General features: G+C 40.7%; 1 protein-coding gene across 1 annotated transcript in view; it reads left to right on the top strand.

Annotated features, from left to right (window-relative positions):
• LOC128685735 (endosome/lysosome-associated apoptosis and autophagy regulator family member 2-like) overlaps positions 1-14,587 on the top strand; it is a 179,942-nt gene that overhangs the window by 97,106 nt on the left and 68,249 nt on the right. Inside the window, exon 6 of the mRNA XM_070086008.1 lies at positions 2,023-2,155. Within this exon, the coding sequence (XP_069942109.1) occupies positions 2,023-2,155 (133 nt within the window). The remainder of the gene's footprint in view (positions 1-2,022; positions 2,156-14,587) is intronic.

Below are 14,587 nucleotides of genomic sequence, written 5' to 3'. Positions count from 1 at the left end.
CTATCCACTCTATCATATGCCTTTTCTAAATCCATAAATGCAATAAAAACTTCCCTACCTTTATCTAAAGCATATATGTGAGCTCACATATATGCTTTAATGTAAACACTTGATCTACACATCCCCTACCCACTCTTAAACCTCCTTGCTCATCCGCAATCCTACATTCTGTCTTACCTCTAATTCTTTCAATTATAACCCTACCGTACACTTTTCCTGGTATACTCAGTAAACTTATTCCTCTATAATTTTTACAGTCTCTTTTGTCCCCTTTCCCTTTATATAAAGGGACTATACATGCTCTCCGCCAATCCCTAGGTACCTTCCCCTCTTTCATACATTTATTAAACAAAAGTACCAACCACTCCAACACTATGTATCCCCCTGCTTTTAACATTTCTGTCATGATCCCATCAGTTTCAGCTGCTTTACCCCCTTTCATTTTACGTAATGCCTCACGTACCTCCCCCACACTTACATTCTGCTCTTCTTCACTCCTAAAAGATGGTATACCTCCCTGACCAGTGCATGAAATTACTGCCTCTGTTTCTTCCTTAACATTTAAAAGTTCCTCAAAATATTCTCGCCATCTACCTAATACCTCCATCTCCCCATCTACTAACTCCCCTACTCTGTTTTTAACTGACAAATCCATACTTTCCCTAGGCTTTCTTAACTTGTTTAACTCACTCCAAATTTTTTTCTTATTTTCATTAAAATTTCTTGACAGTGCCTCTCCCACTCTATCATCTGCTCTCCTTTTGCACTCTCTCACCACTCTCTTTACCTTTCTTTTATGCTCCATATGCTCTGCTCTTCTTATAACACTTCTGCTTTGTAAAAACCTCTCATAAGCTACCTTTTTCTCTTTTATCACACCCTTTACTTCATCATTCCACCAATCACTCCTCTTTCCTCCTGCCCCCACCCTCCTATAACCACAAACTTCTGCCCCACATTCTAATACTGCATTTTTAAAACTATTCCAACCCTCTTCAACCCCCCCCATCCCCACTACTCATCTTTGCACTAGCCCACCTTTCTGCCAATAGTCGCTTATATCTCACCCGAACTTCCTCCTCCCTTAGTTTATACACTTTCACCTCCCTCTTACTTGTTGTTGCCACCTTCCTCTTTTCCCATCTACCTCTTACTCTAACTGTAGCTACAACTAAATAATGATCCGATATATCAGTTGCCCCTCTATAAACATGTACATCCTGGAGCCTACCCATCAACCTTTTATCCACCAATACATAATCTAATAAACTACTTTCATTACGTGCTACATCATACCTTGTATATTTATTTATCCTCTTTTTCATAAAATATGTATTACTTATTACCAAATCTCTTTCTACACATAGCTCAATTAAAGGCTCCCCATTTACATTTACCCCTGGCACCCCAAATTTACCTACTACTCCCTCCATAACATTTTTACCCACTTTAGCATTGAAATTCCCAACCACCATTACTCTCACACTTGATTCAAAACTCCCCATGCATTCACTCAACATTTCCCAAAATCTCTCTCTCTCCTCTACACTTCTCTCTTCTCCAGGTGCATACATGCTTATTATAACCCACTTTTCACATCCAATCTTTATTTTACTCCACATAATCCTTGAATTAATACATTTATAGTCCCTCTTTTCCTGCCATAGCTTATCCTTCAACATTATTGCTACCCCTTCTTTAGCTCTAACTCTATTTGAAACCCCTGACCTAATCCCATTTATATATTATTATTATTATTATTATTATTATTATTATTTTTAACACACTGTCCATCTCCCACAGAGGTAGGGGGACCTAAAAAGAAAATGAAAGTTTTTCTTTTTTCATTTAGTAATTTATGCAGGAGAAAGGGTTACTAGCCCCTTGCTCACCATTTTAGTCACCTCTTACGACACACATGGCTTACAGAGGAAGGATTCTTTTCTACTTCCCCATGGAGAATTATTATTATTTTAAATGGGACATATTCTATAATCACATCTCTCATTTGGATTTTCTCAGACTCGTGCTGTCTACAAGTGGGTTGCACCCAGGGTGTGCAGGGAGATGAAAGGCTCAGTGTCACTTCCCCCGTCAGGAGAAGTCAAAACATGTCCACCTTGTAATCCAGGAATGCACTACACCACTGGATTAGGTAAATAGGCTCATTTTGTGTGTCACACAAGATGTTCAGTACATTATCTTCCAGTTTTAAGTTAGTGATTCATATTACATTGCAGGAAAAAATTTCGTCATTAGATAATACTTTTTGTAGCATTTTCTGTAAGCAATACTGGTACCCTCAAGGGAGATGTCTTGATGCCAAGGAGGGGCTTTTGATCTAAGGAACTGGACTAATCCTCCCATTTCTTAGAGCAAACCTAAATACCTTCCATTTCCCAGGTACTACATGACTCCTTTGGGTTTAGGGCACATCCCCTTATTGAAAAATAAACTGCAAGCAATAGAACAATAATTTCTGGGTATTATAATGAAAAGGCTTTATTTAATTACTTGAAGAAAAACTTAAAATTTGTTATGTAGTTCAAGAAATGCCTCTGCAGACTGGTGTTAGTGGATCAAAGAAAACTGGGTGAATGAGTTAATTAAAGATTTTATTTCTTTGCAAAGGTTACAATGTCTAATCACAATTTTGATTTGTTAAGTACAAAGAAAGCCACTATCATGTTGGATCATTTTGGGCAAACTAATCCTAGTACATAATAACTACTAAAGTCTGTACAAGATAAGAATGGTTAACTTTGTAATAAACCTTTATTTTATCTTAATACTAATGTGAGGTAGTCAGGGTGGAGGTTTATAAGAATAATAACCTTAAAATTGCAAATAATGAAAATAATATTACAATTAATGGTTCAAACAGTAATACAGTGGTCCCTCATTTATCGTCATTGATCCGTTCCTAGAAGTGCGACGATTATCAAAAAAGACAATTTTCGAATCAATTTTCCCCATAAGAAATAATGTAAATACAATTAATCCATTCCTGACACCCAGAAGTATTAAAAAAAAATTTTTTTTACATGAAATATAGATGTAGAACGTAAACAATACAATGGGACATGATGAATGAAACACTAACAGCATAACACTTAGCTTTATTGGCAATTCTTCTTAGTATATGGAAGACTGGAGGAGGAGAAAGATTGGATTAGTTACTGTTTGGAAGGGGAATCCCCTTTCATCAACACCTCAGGTACCAAGTCCTATTCTGGGGTTACATACTTCTCTTCTCTGTTTCTTAACCCTTTGACTGTCGAAGGGCCAAATCCTGAAGTGTCTCCTGGTGTCGCAAAATATTCGAAAAAAAAAAAATTATTTTTTCTTATGAAAATGTTAAGATTATTTTTCTGATTGTTTTAGTCCCAAAAAAAAATTTTTCCCATCAGTACTTACCGAGATATAGAGTCCTGAAGTTTGCTGAAATTGATCTGCTGGCAGCAACAGCGGCGACTGCCGCTCACCCGGTAAACTTTTATTTACTTGTATTCGATGGTTTCTTGTTTTTTTCACTATTTTATTTTTTCACATAACTTTTGTGGCCTGTGAGACCAAATTATTGTGCAATGTTCAAATATACACTCGTTGAATGTAACACAATTATAGCAAAAACACTCATATCATTATAATGTTGCTAAAACTTGTTTACACAAACAAACAATGTAAACAAATGTTTATTACGATTGCTTTATAATATATATACATATGTACAATCACTGGACACTTTATTAGAAGTGCTGCAGCTTGTGGAATTCTTTGAAACATGGGTATAAGCACAATGGTGTCTTACACTCCTCACACATAAAACGAGTGTCTCTGCGTTTTTGTGGGCGTTTGTGGTATGTCCACAGACAAAACACCTCTTCTGAGCATTTTTCTTGGCAGTAGTAGCAGGCAGTGGTATGGGGTAGTGATCACCAGGCCTCAGACGAGAGGACATGTGTTGATAATTTCGTGGGCGCTGGTCTATTGCAGGTGTTGTTTCTTGGTACTTGAATATTATTTGTCTGATGACTGACAAACAAAATTCACCATATTTGGGTTTGTTCTTGGTCTTCAACTTATACATATTATAAGCATTCAGCATGGAAATGTCAAGAAGATGGAAAAACAGTTTTATGTACCACTTATAACTCTTGCGAACACAGTCAGCAAACCCAATCTGCATGTCACATTTGTCCACTAAGCGCATATTGAGGTTGTAATCCATCACAGCTGCAGGTTTTACAATAGGTTCATTGGTCTCTCTATTCTGCTTGCCAGTCTCTACCATTTCGTGTCGGTGAACTGATGTCAGCAGTGTGACATCACGTTTGTCATGCCACCGAAATGCCATGATGTCATTGGCAGCAAACACCTGCACTTCACCTCTACGACTGCCAGCTTCGAACCTAGGCATATGTTTACGGTTTCTACGCACTGTGCCACACACATCTGTCATGTTCACTCGCAAGAAATCACTGAGTATAGGGCTTGTGTACCAGTTGTCAGTATATAAAATATGCCCCTTACCAAGATATGGCTCCATCATTGTTCTAACCACATCACCAGAGATACCCAGTAACTTCCTGGTATCTTCCATTGTTTTACCGCCAGTGTACACAATTATATCCAAAACCAGACCAGTTTTGCAATCACACAGAACAAATAACTTTATACCAAAGCGTTTCCTCTTGCTTGGTATATACTGCTTGAATGAGAGTCTTCCTTTGAACAAAATCAAAGACTCGTCAATAACAAGCTTCCTGAAGGGATAAAAATACATACAGCACTTTTGTTTCAGGTACATAAACACACGTCTGATCTTATATAACCTGTCGCTTCTGTCAGGCCTGGTTTTGTCTGAAAAGTGTAACATACGTAACAGTAACACAAATCTATTCACTGGTATAATGTCACTGAAAGCAGGGGTTGAAATCAGGCGGTCTGTCGCCCAGTATGTGTTGACACTATGCTTATACACATGTGGCATAAGCATTATTGTGGCAAAGAACAGATACATCTCTGCCACAGTTGTGTCCTTCCACTGGTGTAGGCGTGATCTTGGTGAAAGCATAGTGTTTGCCATGGTGTACTCATAGTATGTATTGCTTTCCCTGACAATAATGTCCATCAGGGGTTCATCGAAGAACAACTGAAAGCATTCCAGTTCAGTGGGATTGTTCCCAAGTGTACATGATGGCCGTATTCCACTTTGTCCTTCATCAAAGTCATGGGGATTGGGAACAAACTCGTCATCTTGATGCCAATCCCAGATGCGGTCAGCTGGTGCGTTCTGGATATTGTAATGTCGTTGTGGTTGTGCAGGTTGTGGTTGTGGTTGTGAGTGTGTGGGGTCGGCCGAGGCGGGTTGTAGTTGTGCAGAGTCAGCAGCGCGGGCACTAGCGTGGCCCGCTGCTGGTGTCACATGACTCATGGCACCGTCACTATCACCACCACCGTCTGCTGCCTCACTCACATCATTTATACCCATCGTAACAATATCGTCATCTTCACTATCAGGACGTGGTGTAGGGCCACGGGATGTGCTCCGAGATGTACTCCTTCCTCTTGGAAGAGCATATGGCACACTACCAGACCGCATGCGACGTCGTATATACTGCCGCTTCACTGGGGAATATTCACCCTCACTGTCACAACTAGAAGTGCTTTCAATAACCTTGAAATCACTATCACTATCACTTGCACTGCTCATATCTGAGTCTTGTACACGGGCAAATAGTTTCCTCTTTCGTCCTGGTACAGGTGAATATGAACGAGCCGGCCCAGCACCAGAGGTGGATGGTTGTGGGTCATCTGGGTTTTCATCACTAATTATGTTATCCTGGGTAATTTTCTCAGTCACACCCGCTTCAAAACCAGGGAATTCACTTTCACTGACACTATCATCACTGTTTGAGCTATCACTTGGGAACAAAAGACCTCCAATCCGCCGAGGAGTGAGGAACTTCTTACCGCGAGGCATGGTGAAAATGGACTACCAAGATGGCGTTCCCACAATGCACCACTGAGTCCCAGATTTTTTTCACAGGGTGCACACCGACCACTGAGACCCATTCTCTCTCGTGTAGGCCTACCAGCCCTCTCCCGCTTGATTTGAAGCCGCTAGAATTTATGCGTATAGATACGTCAAACACGGTATCTCCCATGACGTACATATACGACCGCGACAGTCAAAGGGTTAATGCCACTAGGACCAGCTTGAGAGTCACAGGAGTCCTGTCTCGCAAAAAAAGTGTCCAGAGAGCTCTGTTTCTGGCGTCTCTTTAAAACTTCCCTAAAATGGGCCAAGACTCTGTCACTGTACAAGTTGCCGATATGGCTTCCAACATCCTTCTCAGGGTGATGTTTCTCCATAAATCTTTCCATCCTACCCCACATTTCAAATATCTCCTTAATTTCTGAAGAAGGCACCTTCTTCCATCTCTCTCCCTTCTCCTCTGCAGCAAGATTCTGAGCTGCAGTCTGTTGCTGTTCCTGCTGAAGCTCTTGCAGCTCCTCAGTGGTTAGCTCCTAGTTGTGGTCCTCCACCAACTCATCAACATCCTCCAAACTCACATCCAACCCCATGGAACTCCCCAATGCCACAGAGATTTCACAACTGACATAGGCTCATCAGGGTCAGCGACAAACCCTTCAAAATCCCTCTTGTGGACACAATCTGGCCACAATTTTCTCCAAGCAACAACAGTTTCCTTGATTTCCTTTTTCTTTGCCACGATGGAAGATATGATTGTATGGAGTTTGTTATACATCCTGGCCAGTTCGGCCGCACATATGCCACTTTCATATTGTTCAATGATTTTCTTAAATTCAGTTGTATTTCTCACCTTCTTTACCAAAGGCTTGGCACTAGGAGCTTTCTTTGGAGCCATGGTAGCTTATTTAGCACTTGCAAGCACTAAAATGAATAGAATATTATGAAATATTTCGCATGAACAAGTGAGGGAACTGTCTCTCACTGGTAACAATGGCACACTAGCTGGGAAGGGAGGCCGAGGTGGCTCAGAGCCGTGAGTATGCGTCCAGGATGAACGAAGATTAGCGAGTCAACCGACCATTTGCAAGCCAATGTTTGGACGAAAATAACGCGACAACTTCCGAAAAGGATGACTATCGAGCCCGACGATTATCGAGAGATCACTATATTTTATGGATTGGCAGATGTTTTAATAGACTAGTGGTCATATAATATAATATTTGAGAGAGTTGCTTCAAACTGATTAGAAGTTGTTTTGGTTGGTTTGGTTAGTATTGAGAGATGAGATGATTTTTAAGAATAACCCTAAATTTTTATGTAGTCAGGGGATCCTTAATCAGTTCAGGTAGTGAATTCCAGATCTTCAGGCTCTTTATGATGGATAATAAAAGTTATGACCAGTTGGAAGAATGGTTGGCAAATGTGAAGTAAAACAATGAGGTCAAGGAGGTATGGTGTAACTCTAAGAATGCAGGAGGACCAGTTTGTGGTAAGTAAGTTGATTCAGGTATACACATACATATACAGTTACATAGATTATCATACATAGCAGCAGGGCCGGATTTAGGGGAGAGGCCCCAGGCCCCACACCAAATGATGAAAAATATTTTACGTACTGAGAATTGAATAGATCACAAAAAGAGAAAATGTATGCAAGAGTTTGAATTGTGGTGGGATTGTCATGTTGAGTCATCTGATCGCTGGTGTTACATCATTAGTGCGAGTGCATTGTCAGCTGCGTAATGCAAGGATGACACAGCACATCATCATCTTGGGTGTGCAGGGCACTGCAGAGTGAATGACTCTTTGATCGTGGTCAGTATGTGAACAACAGTGGTAGTGAGAACTGGCTCCGAACGAGCATAAAGCAAGGGTGGCTTGTGAACCTGACAGTCATGAGCATAGAATCTGACATCCTGCGCTCATTGGATTTTGATGGAGCCATCAGAAGAGCACGGAATGTACCTGGCTTATAATATTTTATCTGATTGAAGATAACTCCTCATAAGCTTGTAGATTAGTTTTGAGTTACACCTGCAAATTGAACCAAAAAGGTGCTAAAATACATTATAAATCCAATTTACTGTTTCATTTCTTCATCTTAAGAAGATGTTACGTATATTGAGAGTGGCAAAAGTTTTCCAAGGACAAACTTAAAAGTCTTCTAACCATTAGAGTTAGACCTTTTTAATGTAAGGGGCTCTCCACCAATGGAAATAAGTCACTCTGTCTGACTTTTTTGGGTTATCCTAGGTTCTCTACACATATGCTGCTATGTATGATAATTCTATGTAACTGTATTTGTGTATACCTGAATAAACTTACTTACTTACTTACTTACCAAACTGGGCCCCAGGCCCCCATTGGGGTTAGTGCAGAAGGAGAAAGAAATGAATAGTAAAAATACATTTTGAGAAGACAGTAGGATTGCAGAGGAATGGAAAAAACGTGTGGATTGAGAGTTTCTGTTAAAGCATGCGGGTGAGTAATACTTAAAAATAAAAAGCTATATATTGCATTTATGGATTTGAAAAGTTCACATGATAGGTTAGATATGGGAGTGATGTGAATAGTGTTGTAAATGGATGGAATAGGTGGTAAATTGTTAAAAGCTGGAAGGTTAGGGCATATATGAGAGACTGAGTATTATCTAGAAAATTGAGCCTCAGGGAAGGGCAATATCATCATAGTTGTTTAATGTGTTAATAGGTTTGCTTGTATAAGAATTGAATGTTAGTGATAGAGAAAGGTGTGGGGTTTAATAATAAAGAATACGATATAAAGTGGAAATTATCACAGTTGCTCCTTGCTGATGACAGATGTTCATGGAGGAGTTTGGACATGTATATGAAAGTGACAGAAATAAACAAAGGAAAATAATAAGGGAATGAGAAAGAGGTCTAGACAATGAAGATTGATAAATTAGACACATGTGCAACTCTTGGGTATCTTTATTGAGGAAACGTTTCGCCACACAGTGGCTTCATCAGTCCATACAAAGGAGAATCTTGAAGAACAGGAGGAGAATGAGGTATATTGAGTCGATGTGGTCAGTCCATTCATCTACAAAGAAGATTGAATGTTAGAGAAAAGGGAAGGAGTGTGGAGAAAGTGAATGCATTATTTTGATGTTCAAGAGTGAATGTGTTGGTAGGTGGTTCTCTAAAATTGAGTTGAATCACAGTAAATGAGAGAAAGTAGCAGAAATGTTGAGGAGTGGAAAGATAGAAGATTGTCACTGTATTCAAATTAATAAATGTATTAGCTGTTGGAGTGTGAACAGGGCAATATTTAGTGAAGGGATTCAGGGAAACTGGCTATTTTTATGTAGCCGGACTTGAGTACTGGAAATGGGAAGTACAATGTCTGCACTTTAAAGGAGGGGTTTGGGATATTGGCACTTTGGAAGGGTATGTTATACGTACATCTTTATACGTTGTATCTGTTGTATCTGGGCGCCTCTGCAAAAACAGTAATTATGTGTGAGTGAGATGAAAGTGTTGAATGATGATTAAAGTATTTTCTTTTTGGGGATTTTCTTTCTTTTTGGTTCACCCTGCCTCGGTGGGAGACAGCCGACTTGTTGAAAAAAAAAATAGCATGAATTGGTTCCAAGGCTTTGCTGTAGGTTTGAGACATGGTCTTTGAGTGATGCATTAAAGAAGAGACTGGAAATAGTGGATTTGTCATATTTGATATCATTGTGTAGTTTGAATATTTTGTAAATAGTAAAAATAAGGAAATTGAATAGTGTAATGGTATAAAGGCATAATTCAGGGAGCAGAAGGTGTTGTTTAAGTGTTTTGTTTATTTAGAAAGGATAAAGTAAGGTAGACTGATCAAGAGAGTTTAAATGTTGGGCTCAAAAGATGTAGGTAATCTCCAAGACAGGACTGATAAATTGATAAGTGATAAACTTTATTTATACAAAGTATAGTGTACAATTAATTCAGAAAAAGAGTAATATTATTAACATACTTCATAGAAAGTCCCTGCTGATGCAGAGCATTTTGAGCAGCCTGAAAATAAACTTATAACTACTGCTACTCGATTTTTTTTTTCAAGTAATTTGTTGGAAGTGTTAGTAAAACAATTTGCTACAATGTTTGTGGAGGTTTTAACAGATGTTGGTCAGATTCAGATGTAACTTCTTATTTAAATTTCAGTTATTACTGCACAGGACATACAATAAAATGAAAGCCCATAGAATTCATAGCATCCCAGGCAGAAGTTAGCCTATACAGTGGAACTTCTGCTTACGAGTTTAATCCGTATCGTGACCTTGCTCACATTTGGATTTGCTTGTTTGCAGAGTAAATTTTCCTCATTTAAATTAACTGAAATGGAATTAATCCATTCCCGTGGAATTCCAGGCACGACAAAATATTTCAATAATTTCCCTAATAACAACTCTGTGGCTTATTTATCTATCACAATTCATCTAATATGACATAATAAACAATATAAATAACATAGAAACCTGATACGTACTTTAGAATGAATAAAAAACTCACACGTGGATGCGATTGCAAGTGGAGGTTCCACTGTACTGTATTTATAATTTACTCAGTTTCTTGAAGTTGGAAATGACCTGCTGGTCCATGGGCTGCAGGAGAGGAGTGGTATTAGGAGGCAAAAACTTCACCTTAATGAAGCTCATTTCCGCAGAAAGTCGCTCTGCCTCGTTTGAAGGATGACCAGGAGCATTGTCTAATACCAGAAGGCACTTAAGGTCTAATTTCTTTTCAGTTAGGTAATTTTTCACAGTGGGGGCAAATGCATGGTGTAACCAGTCATAGAAAAAGTCCCTAGTGACCCATGTCTTACTGTTTGCCCTCCACAGCACACACAAATTAGCCTTGAGGACATTGTTTTTCCTGAACACTCTGGGAGTTTCAGAGTGATACACCAATAAAGGCTTCACTTTGCAATCACCACTAGCATTGGCACACATCAACAGAGTAAGCCTGTCTTTCATAGGCTTATATCCTGGGAGTGCCTTGTCCTCCTGAGTAATGTACATCCTGTTTGGCATTTTCTTCCAAAACAGGCCTGTTTCGTCACAATTAAACACTTGTTCAGGTTTCAGTCCTTCACTATCTATGTACTCCTTGAATTCCTGCACATATTTTTCAGCTGCTTTGTGGTCCGAACTGGCAGCCTCACCATGCCTTATCACACTATGTATGCCACTACGATTCTTAAATCTCTCAAACCAACCTTTGCTGGCCTTAAATTCACTCACATCATCACTAGTTGCAGGCATTTTTCTAATTAAATTGTCATGCAACTTCCTAGCCTTTAAACATATGATCACTTGAGAGATGCTATCTCCTGCTATCTGCTTTTCATTTATCCACACCAATAACAGTCTCTCAACATCTTCTATCACTTGCGATCTCTGTTTCGAAAATGAAGTTGCATCTTTGGCAAGAACAGCTTCCTTGATTGCCGTTTTCTTGGCCACAATAGTAGCGATGGTTGATTGGGGTTTTGTGTACAACCTAGCCAGCTCAGAGACACGCACTCCACTTTCATACTTAGCAATGATCTCTTTCTTCATATCCATAGTAATTCTCACTCTTTTTGCTGTAGGGTTGGCACTAGAAGCTTTCTTGGGACCCATGGTGACTTATTTTGCAGGTGCAATCACTAAAAAGGCTGTGATAATATGAAATGTTCCGATTGTATGCTTGGAAGCGGCCGCGGTGGCTGGCTTGTAAACACTGGCACCCAAGGAACAAGTGAGGTGGGCTCAGGCCGCACGTGGACGCGTCTCGAGCGAACCGCATTGAGTGAGTTTTTTAGCGCTAGCCGAGGCAAAATTTTTGCGTTAAAATGTATCGCTAGGCGGATTTAACATTATGCGATGCGTTCGTTAGGCGAGGTTCCACGGTATGCCCCTTACCAAGGTATGGTTCTATCATTGTTCTAACCACATCACCAGAGATGCCCAATAACTTCCTGGTATTTTGCAATGTATAACTTCCAGTGTACACAATAATATCCAATACCAGACCACTGTAACAATCACAAAGCACAAACAACTTTATACCAAAGTGTTTCCTCTTGCTTGGTATGTACTGCTTGAAAGAGAGTCTTCCTTTGAACAGAATCAAAGACTCGTCAATTACAAGCTTCCTGAAGGGATAAAAATACATATTGAATTTCTCTTTCGGATACACAAACACATGCCTAATCTTATATAACCTGTCATTTCTGTCAGACCTGGTTTTGTCTGAGAAGTGAAGCATACGTAACATTAGCACAAATCGATTCACTGGCATTATATCACTGAAACCTGGGGTTGCAATCAGGTGGTCTGTTGACCAGTATGATTTCACTTTGTGCTTATACACATGTGGCATAAGCATTATTGTGGCAAAGAAAAGATACATCTCAGCCACAGTTGCCTCCTTCCACTGGTGTAGACGTGATTTTGGTGAAAGTATTGTGTTTGCCATAGTATGTGTTGCTTTCCATGACAATACTTTCGATCAGGGGTTCGTCAAAGAATAACTCGAAACATTCCATCCAGTTCAGTGGCATTGTTCCCAAGTGTACAAGATGGCCATATTCCACTTTGGCTGTCATCAAACTGGTGGGCATTTCCTGCCAATCCCAGGTGCGGTCTGCTGGTGGGTACTGGACAATGACAGGTGGTTGTGGTTGTGGAGGTTGTGGTTGTGGAGGCTGGTGTGGTGGGTGGGTGGGGGATGGTGGCCTTCGTTGTAGATCAGCTGAGGCAGCGGCGTGGGTGGCAGCGTGGGTGGCAGCATGGCCCACTGCTGGTGCCTAACGGCCGTCACCACCACTACCACCACCATGCGCATTTTCCATCCCAATTGCAACACTATCATTGTCATTTTCACTGTCTGTTCCTGTTGTACAGCCACGGGATGTACTCCGAGATGTACTCCTTCCCCTTGGAATAGCATATGGCACACTACCAGAGCGCATATATCGTCGTATATACTGACGCTTCACTGGGGAATATTCCACTTCACTATCACTACTGGAACTGTTTTCAAGAGCTTGTAGTTCATAATCACTATCACTATCATCACAAATGCTCACATCTGAGTCTGGGATTTGGGAAAATAGGAGTTTCCTCTTTGATTCTGGTACAAATGAACGTGAACAAGACGGCCCAGCACCAGAGGTGGAAGGCTGAGGGTCGTCTGGGTTTTCCTCACTATTACCGATATTATGGTCATTAGTTTCGGTCAAAACCTCACAAAAACCTTGAAACTCATCTTCACTGGCACTTCCATCTGTATTAGAACTGTCACTGGGGAACAAAAGTGTCCCAATTCGCCGAGGAGTGAGCAACTTCTTACCGCAAGGCATGGTGGACATTGTGTACTAAGATGGCGTTCCCACAATGCACCACTGGGCCCCAATATTTTTTTCTACCGCGCACACCGACCACACAGACCCATTCTCTCACATCTAGGCCTACCAGCCTTTTCCCGCGAGATTTGACGGCGCTAGAATTTATGCGTACTAGTACGCCGAAAACCCCTGCGCGTAAGCCATACTAGTACGTCCGAAACCCTCAAAGGGTTAAAGACACAAGCTCATCAACACAGCCACGTGATACTGGAGTACCACAGGGAAGTGTCCTTGGTCCCCTGCTCTTCCTCTTATACATCAATGATCTTCCCAACATATCACAACACCCATTCTCTTTGCTGACGACACGACTTATGTCATCTCCCACCCAAATCTTGCCACCCTCAACACCATTGTTAACGATAAGCTACTCAAAATATCTACTTGGATGACAGCCAATAAACTTACACTTAACACTGACGAAACCTTCTATATTATGTTTGGTAACAGAGCAGGTGTTGCACAACTTAACATTAAGATTGACAGCTGTTTGCATATAACTCCTAACGTAACGATTGGTCCATTAGTACAAGCTTCTGTCCATAATGCGCCCGTTCATGTGTTCATGGACTCTGGTGCGCAAGTTAATATCATTAGGTCTAGCTTGTTTAAAGAGAAGCAGTTACGCCGTGTCCTCCTTGTTATAACTCCTAACGTAACGATTGGTCCATTAGTACAAGCTTCTGTCCATAATGTGCCCGTTCATGTGTTCATGGACTCTGGTGCGCAAGTTAATATCATTAGGTCTAGCTTGTTTAAAGAGAAGCAGTTACACCATGTCCTCCTTGTTGAACCAACTACTGTAACCTCCCTTAGTGGAGTAGCTGGTTCCCTTCTGCGAGTCCGAGGGCAGACTTTGCTCACCTTTACTATCCAAGGAAGAGACTTTACTGCTGCTTTTCTTGTTGTCGACCAGATTACTTTCCCTGGTGACCTTCTACTGGGATTTGCTTCCATGCGAGACTTACGCATTGTGCTCGACCCGTACCGATGGCATGCCCAAATTGACGACTTGATCGTTCCATTCTGGGGTTACCAGCTTGGATCAGAAATCTGTCATACTGCTGCAGAGTATGATGTACGCATTAAGTCCTTACAAGCCAATGCATTCTCCAGTAGCGTACCCAAGCGGTCAGGCACTGGTAATTCTGTCACTTCCATCTGTGTTCCACCTAAACCTTCAGACTTGCA

The sequence above is a fragment of the Cherax quadricarinatus genome, chromosome 1, assembly GCF_038502225.1.
Source record: "Cherax quadricarinatus isolate ZL_2023a chromosome 1, ASM3850222v1, whole genome shotgun sequence".
Taxonomy (NCBI): domain Eukaryota; kingdom Metazoa; phylum Arthropoda; class Malacostraca; order Decapoda; family Parastacidae; genus Cherax; species Cherax quadricarinatus.
The sequence above is the reverse complement of the archived record's forward strand: the minus strand, read 5'-3'. Positions and strand labels throughout refer to the sequence as shown.